The following is a 17,607-nucleotide window of genomic DNA, read 5'->3' as shown; positions in this document are numbered from 1 at the left end:
AGCAAGTTGTAAGTTTCCATCCGTTGTTAACCAGTTTCCTGCCTGTCTCCTGCTTTAGCCCATAGCGAACTCATGCTTCGGGGCTCTAAGGTGTGTGTGCCGGTTTCCCTTCTCTTCTTCCCCCCGCCCCGGGACGTAACTTCCGGTTTCGGAGGGAAGAGGAGGGAATCCGGCACGCATACCTTAGAGCCCCGAAGCATGAGTTCGCATCTCCAAGCCGGTGAGAGATGGTATTTTGGGGAAATTTTTTTATGTTGAGCGGCTGCAACAGCAGGATTCCTGATAGATGACAGCTGGGCGGTAATCTAAATTAGCTGGGCGGACCGCCCGGTTAAAAAGCCCTGGGGAGAACACTGGACTCCTCTTTTTTATCACCTCTGCCCTTGAAAGGGTGAAGGACAAGTTGTATGCCATGCTGCAGTCTTTCAATCCTACTCCTACCACATGCTTCCTGTTGATTAGAGGATTCCCTTCATCGGGTTTAATTTCTTTCTTAGCTTGTTTATCGATTCCCTACCCCCAAAAAGTTCCATCCTTTCATCAGGTTTTCCTTGATGTCTCCAGATGTACCCATTTTAGTGTGGTTGCTCCCAAACTGTGGAACAACTTTCTCCTATATTTAAATCTTGAAGGATCATTCAACAACTTTAAATCCTAATTAAAAGCCTACTATTTCTCCCAGCCTTTCCCACTTTCTGTCATCTGATCTCCTACTTCCCTTCTTGATATCATCAAACCCTGACATATGGATAAGATAGTACCAAGCTCCCTGTGGTAATTTTCCATCCCCTCAAACTGCTGTACTACTTTGTAAACTTTCCTCCCCACCTTTCCTCTTGTATCAAGTGTTGTGTTTTGTCTTGTGTGACTTTCCTTATCCCAAATACTTACTTGGAATGCCCTTCCTTTATATATTAGAGAAATCAAAGACCTGAACCTATTTAAATCTAACTTTAAAACTTTCCTTTTTAAAACTTCTTTTAATATTTAAAACTTTTTCACTTATTATTACTTTTAATTTTTTAATTAGCAATTTGAAACAATTCCTCTTTCTTTTTATTCCTAACTACCTCTTAATACGATTTTTCTTAACCCCCAATCCTAATGTTTTTTCCTCTATCATATTTTCACTTTCTTCTCCTCTGAGAAATGCACTATGTAACTTTAACCTACTTTACCCTTTTCCCATTGTTTTTCTAGTTTGTCTGTATTGTCTGTCAGAAGTTTTTTTGTACCTCTTTTAAAGCTATGTACAGCATTTTTTTTCTTAAATTGTTGCTCGCTTAGTATGAAATAAGCGATTTATCAAATTCAATGAAACTTGAAACTTGAAATATATATTTTATTGTAAACTGCTTAGATTTCTTTTATGAAAATATATCAAATAAATTGAACTTGAACTTCTATATCTCTGTGCCAAGTATGCTGGAATTCAGTTGCATTATAGGTCTCCTACTGGAAGGTTAGTTCATCTCCTTAAATAATGTCAAAGGACAATAAAGACTAACCTCTTCATTCTATAAAGGTAAGCACCTAAATTTACACATTATTTGCAAGTTCATATTATAGAATACAGTGGTGCCTCGCATAACGGACGCCTCGCACAGCGAACGCTGCGCACAACGAACTTCAGGTCTTGCTTCCCACAACGAACTTCGTTTCACACAACGAAGTCGCCCAAGCTGCATCCTTAACTGCCCTCTCTCTGCCTGGCTCCCTGTGCAGTGGCGCTACATATTTTAAACCCCCCTGCCGCCGCTGCTGCATATTTTTAAGCCTCTGCCGCCACCGCATATTTTTAAACCTCCCCCCGCCGCCACATATTTTTTTAAAAAAGCCACCACTGCTGCAACTTTAATCTCACCCGCTCACTCGTAACTGGTGGTCTAGCAAATTTCCCAGCCAGAAGCGCAGAGATCAAGAGCAAGCCTTCTGTGCTACTGCCTGGGCCTGCGCTGATCTCTGAATGGCTGCAGTCAGCTCTCGCGGGACTCACAAGAACTAACTGCAGCCATTCGGAGATCGGCATGGGCCCACACAGGCGTGCAGAGGAATTGCTCCTGATCTCTGCGCTTCTGGCCTGTACGCCACTGGCTGGGAAAGATGGGAGGAATTAAAAAAGGTACCGAGGGGGGATGATTAAAAAGGTACTGGGGAGTATGTGGGGGGTGATTATAATACACAGCAAGGATCAACAAAACCCCTGTCTCCCCTCCCCTTCACATATATCCCCTCTACTATCAAGAAAATTGAATAAGCCAAATTATTATAGAATGCTACACAGAAATATCATGCTAACAGAATACCACAGTCACACATAGCAGGAATAGGGTTAGTGCAACTAGGGCAACTGTCCCCCCTGGTCAAAGAGAGCCGTAAGCCTCTGCCTGGACTTTGCAGTCCCCAGTTGTGTCTAACACCAGCTCTAACAAGATAAATTTATCTTTTTTTTATGTCATCTTAGCATATTTTATGCTACAGAACGAATTATTTTTTTTAACATGTATTGTTATGGGAAAACGCGTTTCACATAACGAACTTTTCGCATAACAAACTTGCTCCTGGAACCAATTAAGTTCGTTGTGTGAGGCACCACTGTACTAGCACTTACATGTGTGGATGTTACAGATTTGGGTGTAAATGCTAGCTAGGCAGTAAGCTGTATTCTATCATCTTAGTGTGCAATTTCCATAGCATGCAAATGCAAGAGGTGGATGGGGCATGAGCATCTCCCACAATTACGTGCATATTATGGATAATGTCATTTATGTGCTAAAGTGCCGGATTTATGTTTGCCATAGACATGGCATAATGGATACATCTATATGCTGACTTATGTCAGAATCTAGGTGCCCAGGTCCCATTAAAGAATTTGCGCTTAGTGCCCAGCATTTTGGCACATTTTATAGAATTGTCCCCTCAAAATGCAACTTGGCAAAAAAATGGCATATTAAGACTTGAATATCCCACAGAGCTTAAGGTATTCTATACTTTTTTCATGTGAAAAACAGAAAACTAAAAATGAATCTTTACCTCCTCTACAAATTCTTGGCCCACGGAATCAGTCCCAAAAGCTCCCAGGTTCCGCCCAGAGTTCTTGTGAGCAACCTGCTCGTTTTGCAAATCTGACATAGCTGTAGGTGCCTTCACCTCCTCCATCTTCTTCCCCATAGTCTGCAGTTTGTTACCGCCTAAAATAATACTGGATGGTTAAATAAGCCATCTACATGCCTAGTGCCCATTCTTTACTGCTCTACAAACTCAAAAGTAAAACATTATATTAGCAAATTGAAGACAAACCAACATCCTTAGCACATGAAGATTGGGACCCACATTAACAGTTACAAATGAATTCTTTAGAAGAGAATTTATATGAGAAATGATTTTTCCAGTGTGTATAGTTGCTCCCCTGCTTAGCAGTTTTTTTTTCTAAATAAGCAAAACATATATAGCAAAGTTATACACCTGTAGCAGGTGTTCTCCAGGGATAGCAAGATATATATTCTCTCATATTGGTAATGTCATTGAAAGAGCCCAGCAGAGACACTCCCTGGCATTCTTATTCTCAAAACTTTTAGAAACACCTACCATGCAAGCACATCTTTTTTCACTCATCACTGTCATGCAGGATCAGGTCAGTCAATACAATGGCGATAAAGAATTCAACTACTAGGGAAAGAGGGTGGGTATGTAGGAACACATGCTACAGGCAAGTAACTTTGCTTTCTCTGAGGAAAAACAGGGCATCATAATTTCACATATGAGAATCCCTAGCTATCAGGCAGTCCAAAATAAGAAAGGGAAAAGTCAAGGCCTGAAACCGGCAAGGGCCAACTGAACTGTTTGTATTGTTTTCTATAGGACAGCCAGGAACAGAAAGAAAGTGAGGATGGGTGTTAAGATTCTAGACCCCAAATAAATTGTGAAAGACTGGCTAAACTGATTGTAGTATCTGAAGCCTGGATTTCGACAATAGTGAGATAATAATAATAATAGTTTATTTTTATATGCTGCTATACCTGGGAGTTCTAAGCGGTTCACATCAATCAATCATTATACATATGTGACTGTGCGAACTGAAGTCCAAGTTGCAGCTTCAATGGCAGCTATCTAGCATTGTGAGCTGCGACATGACTCTCCAGAGTCAGCTCAACCTTGGCTAAAGTGAACTAGATGCAGTCTACTAGCCATCTGAATAAGGAAAAATTAGGTCTTATCTGGTAATTTACTTCACTTTAGTCCCTCTAGAATGGCACAGATGAGTATCCTGCACTTCTATCAGCAGATGGAGACTGAACCATCGAGCTTCAGCGTAACCTAAAAGTGGGTAGTGCTGTCTACTGAGAGCCAGTCAACAAATAGCTAAGGGGAAGAAAAGAACAGAATACCTCCTCTCCCAGACACTAAAAGCCTGAGCTGCTGCTGCCTGAACTGGTCAAGACCAGTTTGGGCAAACCTCCATAAGGTGACCCTGACTACAGACATGCTAACTTTTATGTGTTCCCCTCTGAAGCCAAAGACAGGAGCACCCGATGTACATGACTAAACAAAATCCTTCATCTCCTTAAACTCTTGTGTGTTTTCAATTTTCTTTTTTCTTGCTCTCCACCAAGAAAAAAAACATAAGGAATGATCAAACATCCAATCCCTCGCAGGTCAGACCCAACCAAAAAACCTGATAAGAATAAAAAATAGCAGATACCAAGAACTAGGAGGGCTTTGTGCCGGTCTCAAGGGACTAAAGGAAAGTAAATTAGCAGGTAATACCAAAACAGTGACCATCAAGGGCATGACCCTCACAGACATGGCTCCAAAATCCAGGCCACAAAGGTGACAACCTTATGGGCATAAAATATCCAGCCTGTAATGATGAGCAAAGGAAATAAGTGCAGACCAAATCACTGCCTTACCAATGTCCTGAGGTGACACCAAGGAATGTTCAGCCTAACACGCTGCCTTCACTCTGGTAGAAGGAGCCTTCAAGAACGAAGGAACTGTCCTACTCCATAACAAATAAACAGATGACAGTCTCCTTAATCCACTAAGCAACAGCAGCCTTGGAAGCTACCTCGCTCTTTCAAGAACCCCTTATCAATACAAACAGACAGTCTCGTGTGCTGAAACTCCCAGATCTCTGCCAAGTAGTAGCAGAGGATTCTCCAGATATCCAAACAATGCAGATGCTTCTGTTCTTCCGATCCCGAATGATCACTGAGAACTGGAAAGGAGATGACCCAATTCACATGGAAAGCCAGCACCACTTTGGGGGACAGAAGGAACCATCTGAACAGTCACTTTTTCTTTAAAGATCAAGAAAAGTCCCTAACATGAAAGAGCCTGCACTCTCGAAATGCTCTGAGCTGAAGACAACCACAAGAAAAGACCATCTTCAGAGTAAGATTCTTCAAAGTACAACCGGATAAGGGCTCAAAAGGGGCAGCTATCAGCACCAACAAAACCAAATTGAGGTCCCAAGGCAAAACGAAGGGATAAACTGGAGGGTGAATGATATCGACCTTTCCCCACCTTTTTTTCAACTGCCAGCTCCAGACTCCATCCCTTCTGCCTTGGTGCACCATATGCTTTTGACTCCTCTCCTTGAGTTTTGCATCCCCTACTCTCTATGTCATATCTGTCTGTCCAAGTTAGATTGTAAGCTCTTCCGAGCAGGGACTGTCTATAAATGTGAAAATGTACAGCGCTGCATACACCTATATAAGCGATAAGTAGTAGTAGTAGTGTCTGTCTGAGGAGATCAATGACAAAGCAATGCCATCTGGAGAAGACACATATGGGCTCTTGCCCAAGGCACTACATCTATTGTAGCTGCCATGGATCCCAGGACTTGAAAATAGTCCTACGCTGATGGAGCAGACTTGGCCGAGAGACCAGATATCTGGGAGCACAGCTTCAGTCCGCGTGCCTCTGGTAGCCTCTGGTGGCCTGCTACCATGTCGAACAAGATTACCAGATACTCCAGGGATTGAGTCAGCGTCAAATTGCTCTTTCAGTAATTCACCATCCAGTCTAGATCCTCCAGGACTCTGATCACCTGATCCATTGTGCGCTGACCCTCGAACAATGAAGGGGGACTCTGATCAACCAGTCTTCCAGGTAGGGATGCATCTGCAGCCTTATCTTGCACAGGTGAGCTGCCACCACAACCATCCCTTTGTGAAGGTGCGAGGAGCTGTTGCCAGCCAAAGGGCAGAGCTGAAAACTGATGATTCTCAGATTTCATATTCTGGACAATCTTCTTGTGATCTGGGAAAATAGGAATATGCAAATAGGCCTCTGAAAGATCCAGAAAGGCTAGGAACTCTCCCTGGGTCACTGCTGCTATGACAGATTGAACCATCTCCTTGTAAAAGTGCAGAACTTTGAGCGCTGCATTTACGTAAGTAAGGTCCAGTATGTCATCGGAGCCTTTTTGGCACGTCAGGCGGCACAGACTCTATAACCTGAATATCCAACAACCTTCTTACAGTGGATTGAACCTTTTCCATGCAACCCACAGGAAGAGTCCACAAACTAATCTGTCACAGGCCAGACCAGACTGAATGATGTACAGAACCCAGCAGTCAAACAAAATCTGACTCTAGGCCTGCAGAAACTCCGAGAGCCTGCTTCCAATATGCAGAGGGGTCGCACTTTGCCTGGCACCATTGCAATTTCTTGGCAGATGAAGTAGTTCGGGAAGCAGAGGCTTGTAGCCCTGGAAGAATCTTTGCAATGTGGCACTGGAATAATGACGAGATTACCTGGAGCCATGAAAATTTGAGCACCTTGAGTCTACTATCAGGCAGGGACTAGGGGTGATGGTCCACCACAGAATTTATGAGATCATCCAGGCCCTTGCCAAATAACAGTTGCCCCTGCAAAGGGAGCCTGGCAAGAGTAGCTTTAGAGGTAGTCACCTGCCCATGTCTGATCCAGAGCATTCTCCACGCAGAAACAGAATAAGCTAGCCTTCTCCAGGACACAAATAATGTCATAAAGAGCATCAGCTATACAATCCATACCAGATAAAAGAAGTTGAAGGAGAGGTTCATCACCCTCACTCTCCAAAGCTCGCAGACTAGACAGACAAGCATGTGTGACAAAGGACATCGTTGAGGCTGCTTTGACTCCCAAAGCCACTGCCTCGAAAAAGTCTCCTGAGAACTATATCCACTCAGCGGTCCTGCATGACCTGAAGCACCACTCCACCTTCGCTGGAAAGGGAGGTGCGCTTAGTGACCTGTGCAGCCAGGGAATCCACTTTAGGCTGACTAAAAAGTTGCCGACACTCTTGTACCATAGGATACAGCCTAGACGTGGTTCTTGCTACCTTGAGAGTTCCCTAAAGAGAGTCGCACTGCTCCAAGATCAAGAGGTTAGTATCAGGATGCCAGGGAAATGGTGAAGACTGCACTCTCACTCCACACATAAGGGAGGAGGAAGTAGAAGGAGCCCGCTGAGTGGCTAAATCCAACTCATGCAGAAATTCTGAAATAAGATCTGGCAAGGCTGCATACTTAAACACAGAACTGTGAAATTGTCCCATGGTTCTAACGCCAAAGCATGATCTAAAGAGCCTGCATACAGTCCCGGGACCCTGTCACATGCAGAGCATTCCCCGAAAATAAGGGATTAGTAAAACAATCAGCAGCATCTGTATCTCCGGCACAGAAGTCTCCCACGTCCTAGAATGTGACAGACTGGGTAGAAGTCGTGTCCTATGAGACACTGCTGTATGGGGACAAAACTGAGGCGCAGGGAAACTGCACAGGAGAAGCCCGACTCTCATGAAAGCTTTCTACAAAAAAAATATATATATATATACTAACTTTATAAAAATATGGGGGCCATTGGCAACATATTGTGGTGATTAGTCATCGATTCTTCTCTTTTCCTTTTTAGCACACTAAAGGGGGGAGGGAGTTGGGAATAATTTTACATAATAGGTTATAACTTATAATATGTTATATATGTGTGTTTATTCCTATTGAAAAGGTGATAAAGGAGGGGAGGTTGGGAGGGGGTTATTATATCACTATATTTTTATGTGGTAGAGATTAATGTGCTATTGTGAAATAACTTGTATAATATATTCTTTTGTGCACTTGCTGTTCAATTTGAAAATGAATAAAAAATTGTTAAAAAAAAAAGAAGAAAGCGTTCTACAAAAATTTCAGAAAGTCAGAGAAGGCACCCCGACTAGGGAGCGCTGAGTCACCCTGAGATAACTTTACAATGTGTTTCTTGGGCTGTGGGGCATCTGCATCCATATGCGTAGAACAGTCACTGTTTCAAGGCCCTTTTTATCAACCTTATCATGCAGGGCAGAGTGCAAGCTGGCCATTCTTGCCTCTCCGGTCCGCACCACACATGGCACAAGAACATTCCTGAGGCACACATTTTGCACAATCCTGGCATATATTTGGGGTAGCAGAGCCCAAGGACTCCATCCCAACCAGTTTTGAGGCAAAAAAAATGAAGTTTTGGAAGTGCAGGGAACTTTTCAAAAAAAATATTGCTAAAAATCCATGATGGCTGCTGACAAGAAATTCATGCCTAAAATCGCTATTTAAACATCATCTCTCCGCAACCTGTCATGTCCTAAGCTACCATGGCTGTCCTATGTAATATACCATGAATGTCTAATATAACTGACTGTATGTATCTAATGTAATCTATTGTGAATGTGGTTTTGTAACCCATTCTGAGCTCATGGGAGGATAGGATAGACATCTAAATAAATAATTAAAAAATAAATAAAGATGCATACATAAGCCTGAGAGGTGGAAAGTCTCCAGGAACCCAAAAGGGTGGAGGAGATCACCTTATCCAAATAATCTTTCTTACTTAGGCGTTCCCGTTCAAGAGCCAAGCCATAAGACAAAAGGCCCCCGGACTGAACATGGGAATGGAACCCCGAGTCAGAAGGACGGGCGAGAGGGGCAGAGGAAGAGAATCTTGTCATAAGAAGACGAACCAGATCTGTGTACCACATGCACCTGGATCAGTCTAGAGGCACTAGGATCATGTGGCCTGTGTACCGAGAAATGCAAAGAATTATTCAGCCCATCAGTGGCCACAGAGGAAATACATGCACCAGAGCATCCAGACCCTTGACCTGGTAATCCCTGCACCGACTGAAGAACCTCCGCACTTTGGCATTGAAACTCATGGTCATGAGGTCCATGACCGGCCAGCCCCATGACTGAATAATCAACTCAAAGGCTTCCAGCCTGAGACACCATTTGCCGGAATCCATCACATGACAAATGAAGAAGTCTACCTGGACATTGTCTACTCCCACTATGTGAGAAGCCGAGATGTTCAGAAGATGAGTCTCTGCCCATTCCATGAGAAGAGTTGCCTCCTGTACTACCAGATGATTCTTGGTTCCCCCTGACAACTGACGTAAGCCACCACCGTGGCATTATCCGAGAGGACTTGAATCTACTTGCCCTTCAGCAATGACTGGGAAGCTAGTAATGCCAACCAAATGGCTATGGTGTCCAGAATACTGATTGCCCATGACGCTTCCTCTGGCGGCCAGCTGCTCTGAGCCGTGCAACCAAGACATTGAGCTCCCCAAACAGGGAGACTGGCATCTGTAAAAAGTACTGTCCACTGGAGCTGATCCAAACTCATCCCCTGAACCAGATTGGAAGACTTGCCTCCAGTGCAGGCTGCAACAAACTAACCCTCAAAGAGAGACCGGAGAGTCCAGATCTTGAAATTGCAGAGACCACCGCCAAAGAAATGTATACTGAAGGGGATGCGTGTGAGCCCAAGACCACTTGATCACTTCTAAGGAGGCCGCCATCGACCACCAAGTTTTGCAGAAAATCCTGTGCCCGAGGGCAACGACAATCCATCAGGGAGTGTATCTCTGACTGCAATTTCAACACCCGGGTCTCGGGAAGGAAGACTCTCCCCAAGCTGGTATTGAAGAGAACTCCGAGATACTCAAAGCACTGAAATGAAATCAACCGGCTTTTGGAAAGGTTGATCACCTAAGCCCAGCAACTGCAGAAACTCCACAACCCAAGTCGTGACTCAGGAGCTCTCCTGAAAAGAATTCAATTGAATCAACCAGTCATCCAGATAGGGATGAACCAGAATGCCTTCCTTTCACAAGGCCGCTGCCACCGTTTCCATACTCTTGGTGAAAGTCCACGGAGCTATGGGCAGACAAAAGGAAGCGCACAAAACCAATAGTGCTTTCAAAAAATCGTAAAGCGAAGGAATCGCTGATGGGAAGACCAAATCAGAGCATGCAGGTAGGCCTCCATCAGATCAAGAAAAGTCAGATGTGGATTTGGGGGGGGGGGGGATTTCTTGTTTTTCCATTAAGAATATATAGATGATTGTCGTAAGATATTATTTTCATGTGGTATATATTAGTTGTATATGAATTTGGGAGGGGGGTGGGGGTTAAATCTTCTTGGTGTATGATATTGAAAATTTTTCAAGTGATGTTGTATTATATTTGGTTGATATTTACTGTACACTTGATGTAAGTTTAAAAATGAATAAAGAAATTATTTAAAAAAAAAAAGAGAAGTCAGAAATTCCCCAATCTGAACAGCAAGAATTACGGATTTCAGGATCTCCCTGCAAAATGATAGAACCCGAAGCACCCTGTTGACACCTTTCAGATCCAAGATAGGCCGAAGCGACCCCTCTTTCTTGTTGTACCATAAAATAAATGGAGTACCTGCCAGTGCAAATCTCCTGAGGAGGCACTGGGATCAACACTTTGAGGTCCAGCAACTATTGCAGCGTCTGACGAAATGCCCACTATTTCCATTTTGTCTGACAAAAAGAAGAGAACAAACGATCAGAAATGGGGCAGAATCTGACCATGGACCGTGCCAAGCGGAAAGGCGCATCCAGTGTCTTCCACTGTGCATGCACCATATCCCAACTATCCTGATGCATAGGAAAAGAATGAAGTCGACTGGATCCCCCGAAGTAGAGCCTTCCTCCCAAAGTGCAAACCAGAAGACACCTGAAGAATAAGCTCCTGCAGAACTTCCCGGTGAAAAATGCGCGTGATCGAATCATCCTCACTAACTAGCATCTCAGAAAAACAACCGTCCCCCCAAAAGGATCTTGTGGATCAATCAAAAAGTCCAAGTTCTCATCAGGCGAAACCATGTTAGTAAAGAAAAAATCCTTGTACCAAGAAACCCACAGCCGCTTGGACGAAGATTGGGGGGATGGGAACGGATTGGATGGGAGCAGACGTCGGCCCCCTCCGAACAACCACAGACCCCCCAGCGAAGAAGCAGGACCTCTAGCCACTTGCAAGTAAGTCTTGTACATGGCTAAAACAAAACCAGGGGCAAACCCTCCACCCCCCAGCGGCAAAGGAGAACTCTCTACATTAGAAAGAAAACACTTAGGACCCGTTCTTGTCTCTAAAATAGAAGGAGGTCACCTGAGGCCACAGGTAAAATGACATAGCTTCCTGCCAAAACTGACGAAAAGCCCATAGAAGATCTCCCCTGAGGCCTGTAGTGGCAAAGAGGCCTATATAGGCCAGGCGCTAAAGCAGAACTTCAGGCAGCAGCAGCTGCATTGGCAAGGGAATCCCTCAGCACCATCTGCGGTGAGGAAAAGCACAGTTACTTACCGTAACAGGTGTTATCCAGGGACAGCAGGCAGATATTCTTTACGCATGGGTGACGTCACCGACGGAGCCCTCGGTACGGACCTTTTTAACTAGAAAGTTCTAGTTGGCCGCACCGCGCGTGCGCGAGTGCCTTCCCGCCCGACGGAGGAGTGCGTGGTCCCCAGTTAAGATAAGCCAGCTAAGAAGCCAACCCGGGGAGGAGGGTGGGACGTAAGAATATCTGCCTGCTGTCCCTGGATAACACCTGTTACGGTAAGTAACTGTGCTTTATCCCAGGACAAGCAGGCAGCATATTCTTTACGCATGGGTGACCTCCAAGCTAACAAAGAGGGAGGGGGGATGGTTGGCCATTAGGAAAATAAATTCTGAAGTACAGATTGGCCGAAGTGCCCATCCCGTCTGGAGAAAGCATCCAGACAGTAGTGAGTAGTGAATGTGTGAACTGAGGACCAGGTGGCCGCCTTGCAGATTTCCTCAATGGGTGTGGAACGGAGGAAAGCAACAGAAGCGGCCATAGCTCTCACCCTGTGGGCAGTGACAGCACCGTCCAGTGACAGACCGGCCCGAGCATAACAGAACGCAATGCAAGCAGCAAGCCAGTTGGATAGCGTCCGTTTAGAGACCGGTTGACCCAGGCGATTAGGGTCGAAGGTCAGGAAGAGCTGAGGGAACAAGCGGTGAGCCCTTGTACGATCAAGATAGTAAGCCAGGGCACGCTTGCAATCAAGAGTGTGTAATGCCTGTTCCCCAGGATGTGAATGAGGTTTCGGGAAAAAAACAGGCAACACAATGGACTGGTTGAGGTGAAAAGCCGAGACCACCTTGGGGAGGAATTTAGGATGGGTACGCAGAACCACCTTGTCATGGTGAAAAACAGTGAACGGTGGATCAGCGACCAGTGCATGCATCTCACTAACCCTCCTGGCAGAGGTGATGGCAATGAGGAAAAGCACCTTCCATGTTAGAAGTTTGAGCGAAGTTGTGGCAAGAGGCTCAAAAGGGGGTTTCATGAGGGCTGATAAAACCACATTCAGGTCCCAGACGACAGGAGGAGGCTTCAGAGGTGGTTTGACATTGAAGAGGCCCCTCATGAATTGGGAAACCAGAGGATGAGCCGTAAGAGGTTTTCCGAGGATAGGCTCATGAAACGCAGTGATGGCACTGAGGTGGACTCTGATTGAGGTAGACTTGAGGCCCGCATTGGACAGGGAGAGCAAGTAGTCCAGTACAGTTTCCACCGCTAAAGAGATGGGATTGTGATGATGACGGAGGCACCAAGAGGAGAACCTGGTCCACTTCTGATGGTAACACTGGAGGGTGGCCGGTTTCCTTGAGGCATCCAAAATGAGACGGACAGGCTGAGATAGATTTCCTGGAGAGGTCAGCCAGAGAGAAACCAAGCTGTCAGGTGGAGCGAAGACAGATTGGGATGAAGCAGAGACTGACGTTGTTGTGTAAATAGAGTAGGAAACACAGGAAGAGGAATGGGCTCCCTGACGCTGAGCTGAAGCAGGAGAGGAAACCAGTGTTGGCGAGGCCACCGAGGAGCGATGAGAATCATGGTGGTCTTGTCCCTGCGAAGTTTGGACAAAGTCCGCAACATTAGAGGTAGTGGAGGAAAGGCATAGAGGAACCGATCCGTCCAATCGAGCAGGAATGCATCCGGGGCCAGACGGTGAGGAGAGAAGAGTCTGAAGCAGAACTGGGGCAGCTGATGGTTGTGAGGAGCTGCAAAGAGGTCCACCTGCGGAGTGCCCCAGCGAGCAAAGATGGAGTGGAGTGTTGGAGGGTCCAGCGTCCACTCGTGAGGTTGAAGGATGCGGCTGAGATTGTCGGCCAGGGAGTTCTGTTCGCCCTGGATATAGACAGCCTTGAGGAAGAGACTGCGGGCCGTGGCCCAGGTCCAAATGCGGAGAGCCTCCTGACAAAGGAGGCGAGACCCGGTGCCGCCTTGCTTGTTTATGTAGTACATGGCGACCTGATTGTCTGTGCACAGGAGAAGAACCTGAGGGCAGAGAAGGTGCTGGAAAGCCTTGAGAGCGTAAAACATGGCTCTCAGTTCTAGGAAATTGATGTGATGTAGACGCTCCTGCGGGGTCCAAAGGCCTTGGGTGCGTAGATCTCCCAGGTGAGCTCCCCATGCATAAGGGGAGGCGTCCGTGGTGATGATCATGGAATGAGGGGGCAGATGGAAAAGAAGGCCCCTGGAAAGATTTGAGGAGTTCAACCACCATTGTAGAGATCGCTGAAGAGACGGTGTCACAGAGATGGGATGAGAAAGAAGATTCGAGGTTTGTGACCACTGGTTGGCCAGAGTCCATTGGGGTGTCCTGAGGTGGAGTCGCGCCAGGGGAAGCACATGCACCGTCGAGGCCATGTGGCCCAGGAGGACCATCATCTGTCTGGCAGAAATGGAGCGATGAAGGAGCACCTGACGGCAAAGGTGGAGCAGAGTCCGTTGACAGTCGGAGGGGAGAAACGCCCTCATTAGGGTGGTGTCGAGAACTGCTCCAATGAACTGAAGGCGCTGTGTGGGAAGCAGATGCGACTTGGGGTAGTTGATCTCGAACCCCAGAAGATGGAGGAGAGAGATGGTATGATGAGTGGCTTGTAGCGCAAGTGGAGACGTAGGTGCTTTCACTAACCAATCGTCCAAGTAGGGGAACACCTGGAGGTTGTGAGACCTGAGAAAGGCCGCCACCACAATGAGGCATTTGGTGAACACCCTGGGTGATGAAGCGAGGCCAAAAGGTAGCACTTTGTACTGATAATGGCGGTGGTGCACCTGGAAGCGCAGGTAGCGACGAGAAGTCGGATTGATTGAGATGTGAGTGTAGGCCTCTTTGAGGTCCAGGGAACATAGCCAGTCTTGTTGAGAGAGAAGAGGGTAGAGCGTGGCAAGGGAGAGCATTCTGAATTTCTCCTTGACTAGACACTTGTTGAGGTCCCTGAGATCGAGAATGGGACGGAGGCACTGTTCCCTCTAAGCTGAGCAGGAGTCCTCCACCCACAGTCTCACCAATAGAGGGTGCTGTTTTACTGTCACATTTTTCAATTGTGAGGGACATGCAAGTTCTGCAGGACTCCAGGGAACATACCTGTCCTTAGCGACTGAAAATATTCCACCCCCTAGTGGTAGCAATGCAGCTGGAGGACACCTGCTCAGCTTAGAGGGAACACTGGCACTCACTCTCCTGTCTTCTTTGGAACTAGGAAGTAACGGGAGTAGAATCCCCGGCCTCTTTGTTCCGGAGGTACTTCTTCGATGGCATTGAGAAGAAGGAGGGATTGGACCTCCCTCAGGAGGAGGGGGGTTTGAGTTGAATGAGAAGCAGACTCTACGGGAGGATTGTCTGGTGGGAGAGTCTGGAAGTTGAGAGAGTAGCCGTGGCGGATGATGTTGAGGACCCACTGGTCCGATGTGATGACCTCCCAACGGCTGAGGAAGATGTGGAGCCTGCCTCCGATTGGCTGAGGAAGAGGCAAGGAGGGTGGAAGACTGGCTAAGCCCTGGAGAGAGGAGTCAAAAGGGCTGAGATGGTTTGGTAGGAGGAAGAGGCTTGGCAGGTTGATTAGACTGTGTACGAGCCTGGGTGTGTTGGTGTTGACGGGGCCGCCTAGGTTGCTGTGAAGGTGGATTGAGCGGCCTAGCGGAGAACCTGCGCTGATATGAGGCCTGTGGTCTGTAAGGACGAGCAGGTGGAGCCTTTTTCTTAGGTTTTATGAGAGTGTCCCATCTGGTCTCATGGGCTGAGAGTTTCTGCGTGGTGGTATCCAGGGACTCTCCAAATAATTCATCCCCAAGACAGGGGGCGTAGGCTAGTCGGTCTTGATGGTTGATGTCCAAATCAGAGACCCTGAGCCAGGCCAGGCGGCGCATAGCCACAGCAATGGCAGATGCACGGGAGGTGAGCTCAAAAGAATCATAGATAGAGCGCACCATAAATTTTCTCAGTTGGAGCAGGCTGGAGATATGCTGCTGGAATAGTGGAACCTTGTGTTCCGGCAGGTACTTCTGCATGGCGGAGAGTTGCAGGACCAGATGTTTCAAGTAGAATGAGAAATGGAATGAGTAGTTGTTAGCCCTGTTGGCAAGCATGGCATTCTGGTAGAGTCGCTTGCCAAACTTGTCCATTGTTTTGCCTTCTCTGCCAGGAGGGGTAGAGGCATAAACACTCGAGCCCTGAGACTTTTTTAAGGTGGACTCCACCAGGAGAGATTCATGAGGCAGCTGGGGTTTATCAAATCCCGGGATTGGTATAACCCTGTATAGGCTATCCAGTTTACGGGGGGCCCCAGGGACAGTCAGTGGGTTCTCCCAATTTTTATAAAAAGTTTCCCATAGGATGTCATGCACGGGCAACTTTAGGAACTCTTTGGGAGGTTGATCGAAATCCAATGCCTCCAGGAAAGCTTGTGACTTCTTAGAGTCAGATTCCAGAGGCAAAGATAAAGCCCCCGACAACTCCCTGAGGAATTTAGAAAAGGAAGATTGTTCAGGCTTAGATGTGGTATCGGGGGCCGAAAGCACAGTTACTTACCGTAACAGGGGTTATCCAGGGACAGCAGGCAGATATTCTTAACGTATGGGTGACGTCACCGACGGAGCCCCGGTACGGACCTTTTTAACTAGAAAGTTCTAGTTGGCCGCACCGCGCATGCGCGAGTGCCTTCCCGCCCGACGGAGGAGTGCGTGGTCTCCAGTTAGGATAAGCCAGCTAAGAAGCCAACCCGGGGAGGTGGGTGGGTCGTAAGAATATCTGCCTGCTGTCCCTGGATAACACCTGTTACGGTAAGTAACTGTGCTTTATCCCAGGACAAGCAGGCAGCATATTCTTAACGTATGGGTGACCTCTAAGCTAACAGAGAGGGAGGAGGGATGGTTGGCCATTAGGAAAATAAATTTTGTAACACAGATTGACCAAAGTGCCCATCCCGTCTGGAGAAGGCATCCAGACAGTAGTGAGTAGTGAATGTGTGAACTGAAGACCAAGTGGCCGCCTTGCAGATTTCCTCAATAGGCGTGGAACGGAGGAAAGCCACAGAAGCAGCCATAGCCCTGACTTTATGGGCCGTGACAGCACCTTCCAGCGACAGGCCGGCCCGAGCATAACAGAACGCAATACAGGCAGCAAGCCAATTGGACAGCGTTCGTTTAGATACAGGGTGACCCAGACGGTTAGGATCGAAGGTCAGAAAAAGTTGAGGAGAGGAGCGGTGAGCCCTGGTACGGTCAAGGTAGTACGCCAGGGCACGCTTACAATCCAGCGTGTGAAGAGCCTGTTCCCCAAGATGAGAATGGGGTTTTGGGAAGAAGACCGGTAGCACGATGGACTGGTTGAGGTGAAAGGCTGAAACCACCTTAGGAAGGAATTTAGGATGGGTACGCAGAACCACCTTGTCATGGTGAAAAACAGTAAACGGTGGATCGGCGACCAGTGCATGTAGCTCACTAACCCTCCTGGCAGAGGTGATGGCAATGAGGAAAAGCACCTTCCATGTGAGAAGTTTGAGCGAGGTAGTAGCAAGAGGCTCAAAGGGGGGTTTCATGAGGGCTGACAAAACCACATTGAGGTCCCAGACGACCGGGGGAGGCTGAAGAGGTGGTTTGATATTGAAGAGGCCTCTCATGAACCGGGAAACCAGAGGATGAGCCGTGAGGGGTTTTCCAAGGATAGGCTCGTGAAAAGCAGTGATGGCACTGAGGTGGACTCTGATCGAGGTAGACTTGAGACCAGCGTTAGACAGAGAGAGCAAATAGTCCAGTACAGTTTCCACCGCCAATGAGGTGGGATTGTGATGATGCAGGAGGCACCAAGAGGAGAACCGGGTCCATTTCTGATGGTAACATTGGAGTGTGGAGGGTTTCCTGGAGGCATCCAAAATGCGACGGACAGGCTGAGACAGGTTTTCTGGAGAGGTCAGCCCGAGAGAAACCAAGCTGTCAGGTGGAGGGAAGACAGATTGGGATGTAG

General features: G+C 47.1%; 1 protein-coding gene across 2 annotated transcripts in view; it reads right to left on the bottom strand.

Annotated features, from left to right (window-relative positions):
- ZFR2 (zinc finger RNA binding protein 2) overlaps positions 1 to 17,607 on the bottom strand; it is a 353,820-nt gene that overhangs the window by 207,868 nt on the left and 128,345 nt on the right. For both annotated transcript variants that reach the window (XM_033954204.1, XM_033954205.1), the window contains exon 8: positions 3,034 to 3,191. In XM_033954204.1, the coding sequence (XP_033810095.1) occupies positions 3,034 to 3,191 (158 nt within the window). The remainder of the gene's footprint in view (positions 1 to 3,033; positions 3,192 to 17,607) is intronic.

The sequence above is a fragment of the Geotrypetes seraphini genome, chromosome 8, assembly GCF_902459505.1.
Source record: "Geotrypetes seraphini chromosome 8, aGeoSer1.1, whole genome shotgun sequence".
NCBI lineage: Eukaryota > Metazoa > Chordata > Amphibia > Gymnophiona > Dermophiidae > Geotrypetes > Geotrypetes seraphini.
The sequence above is the reverse complement of the archived record's forward strand: the minus strand, read 5'-3'. Positions and strand labels throughout refer to the sequence as shown.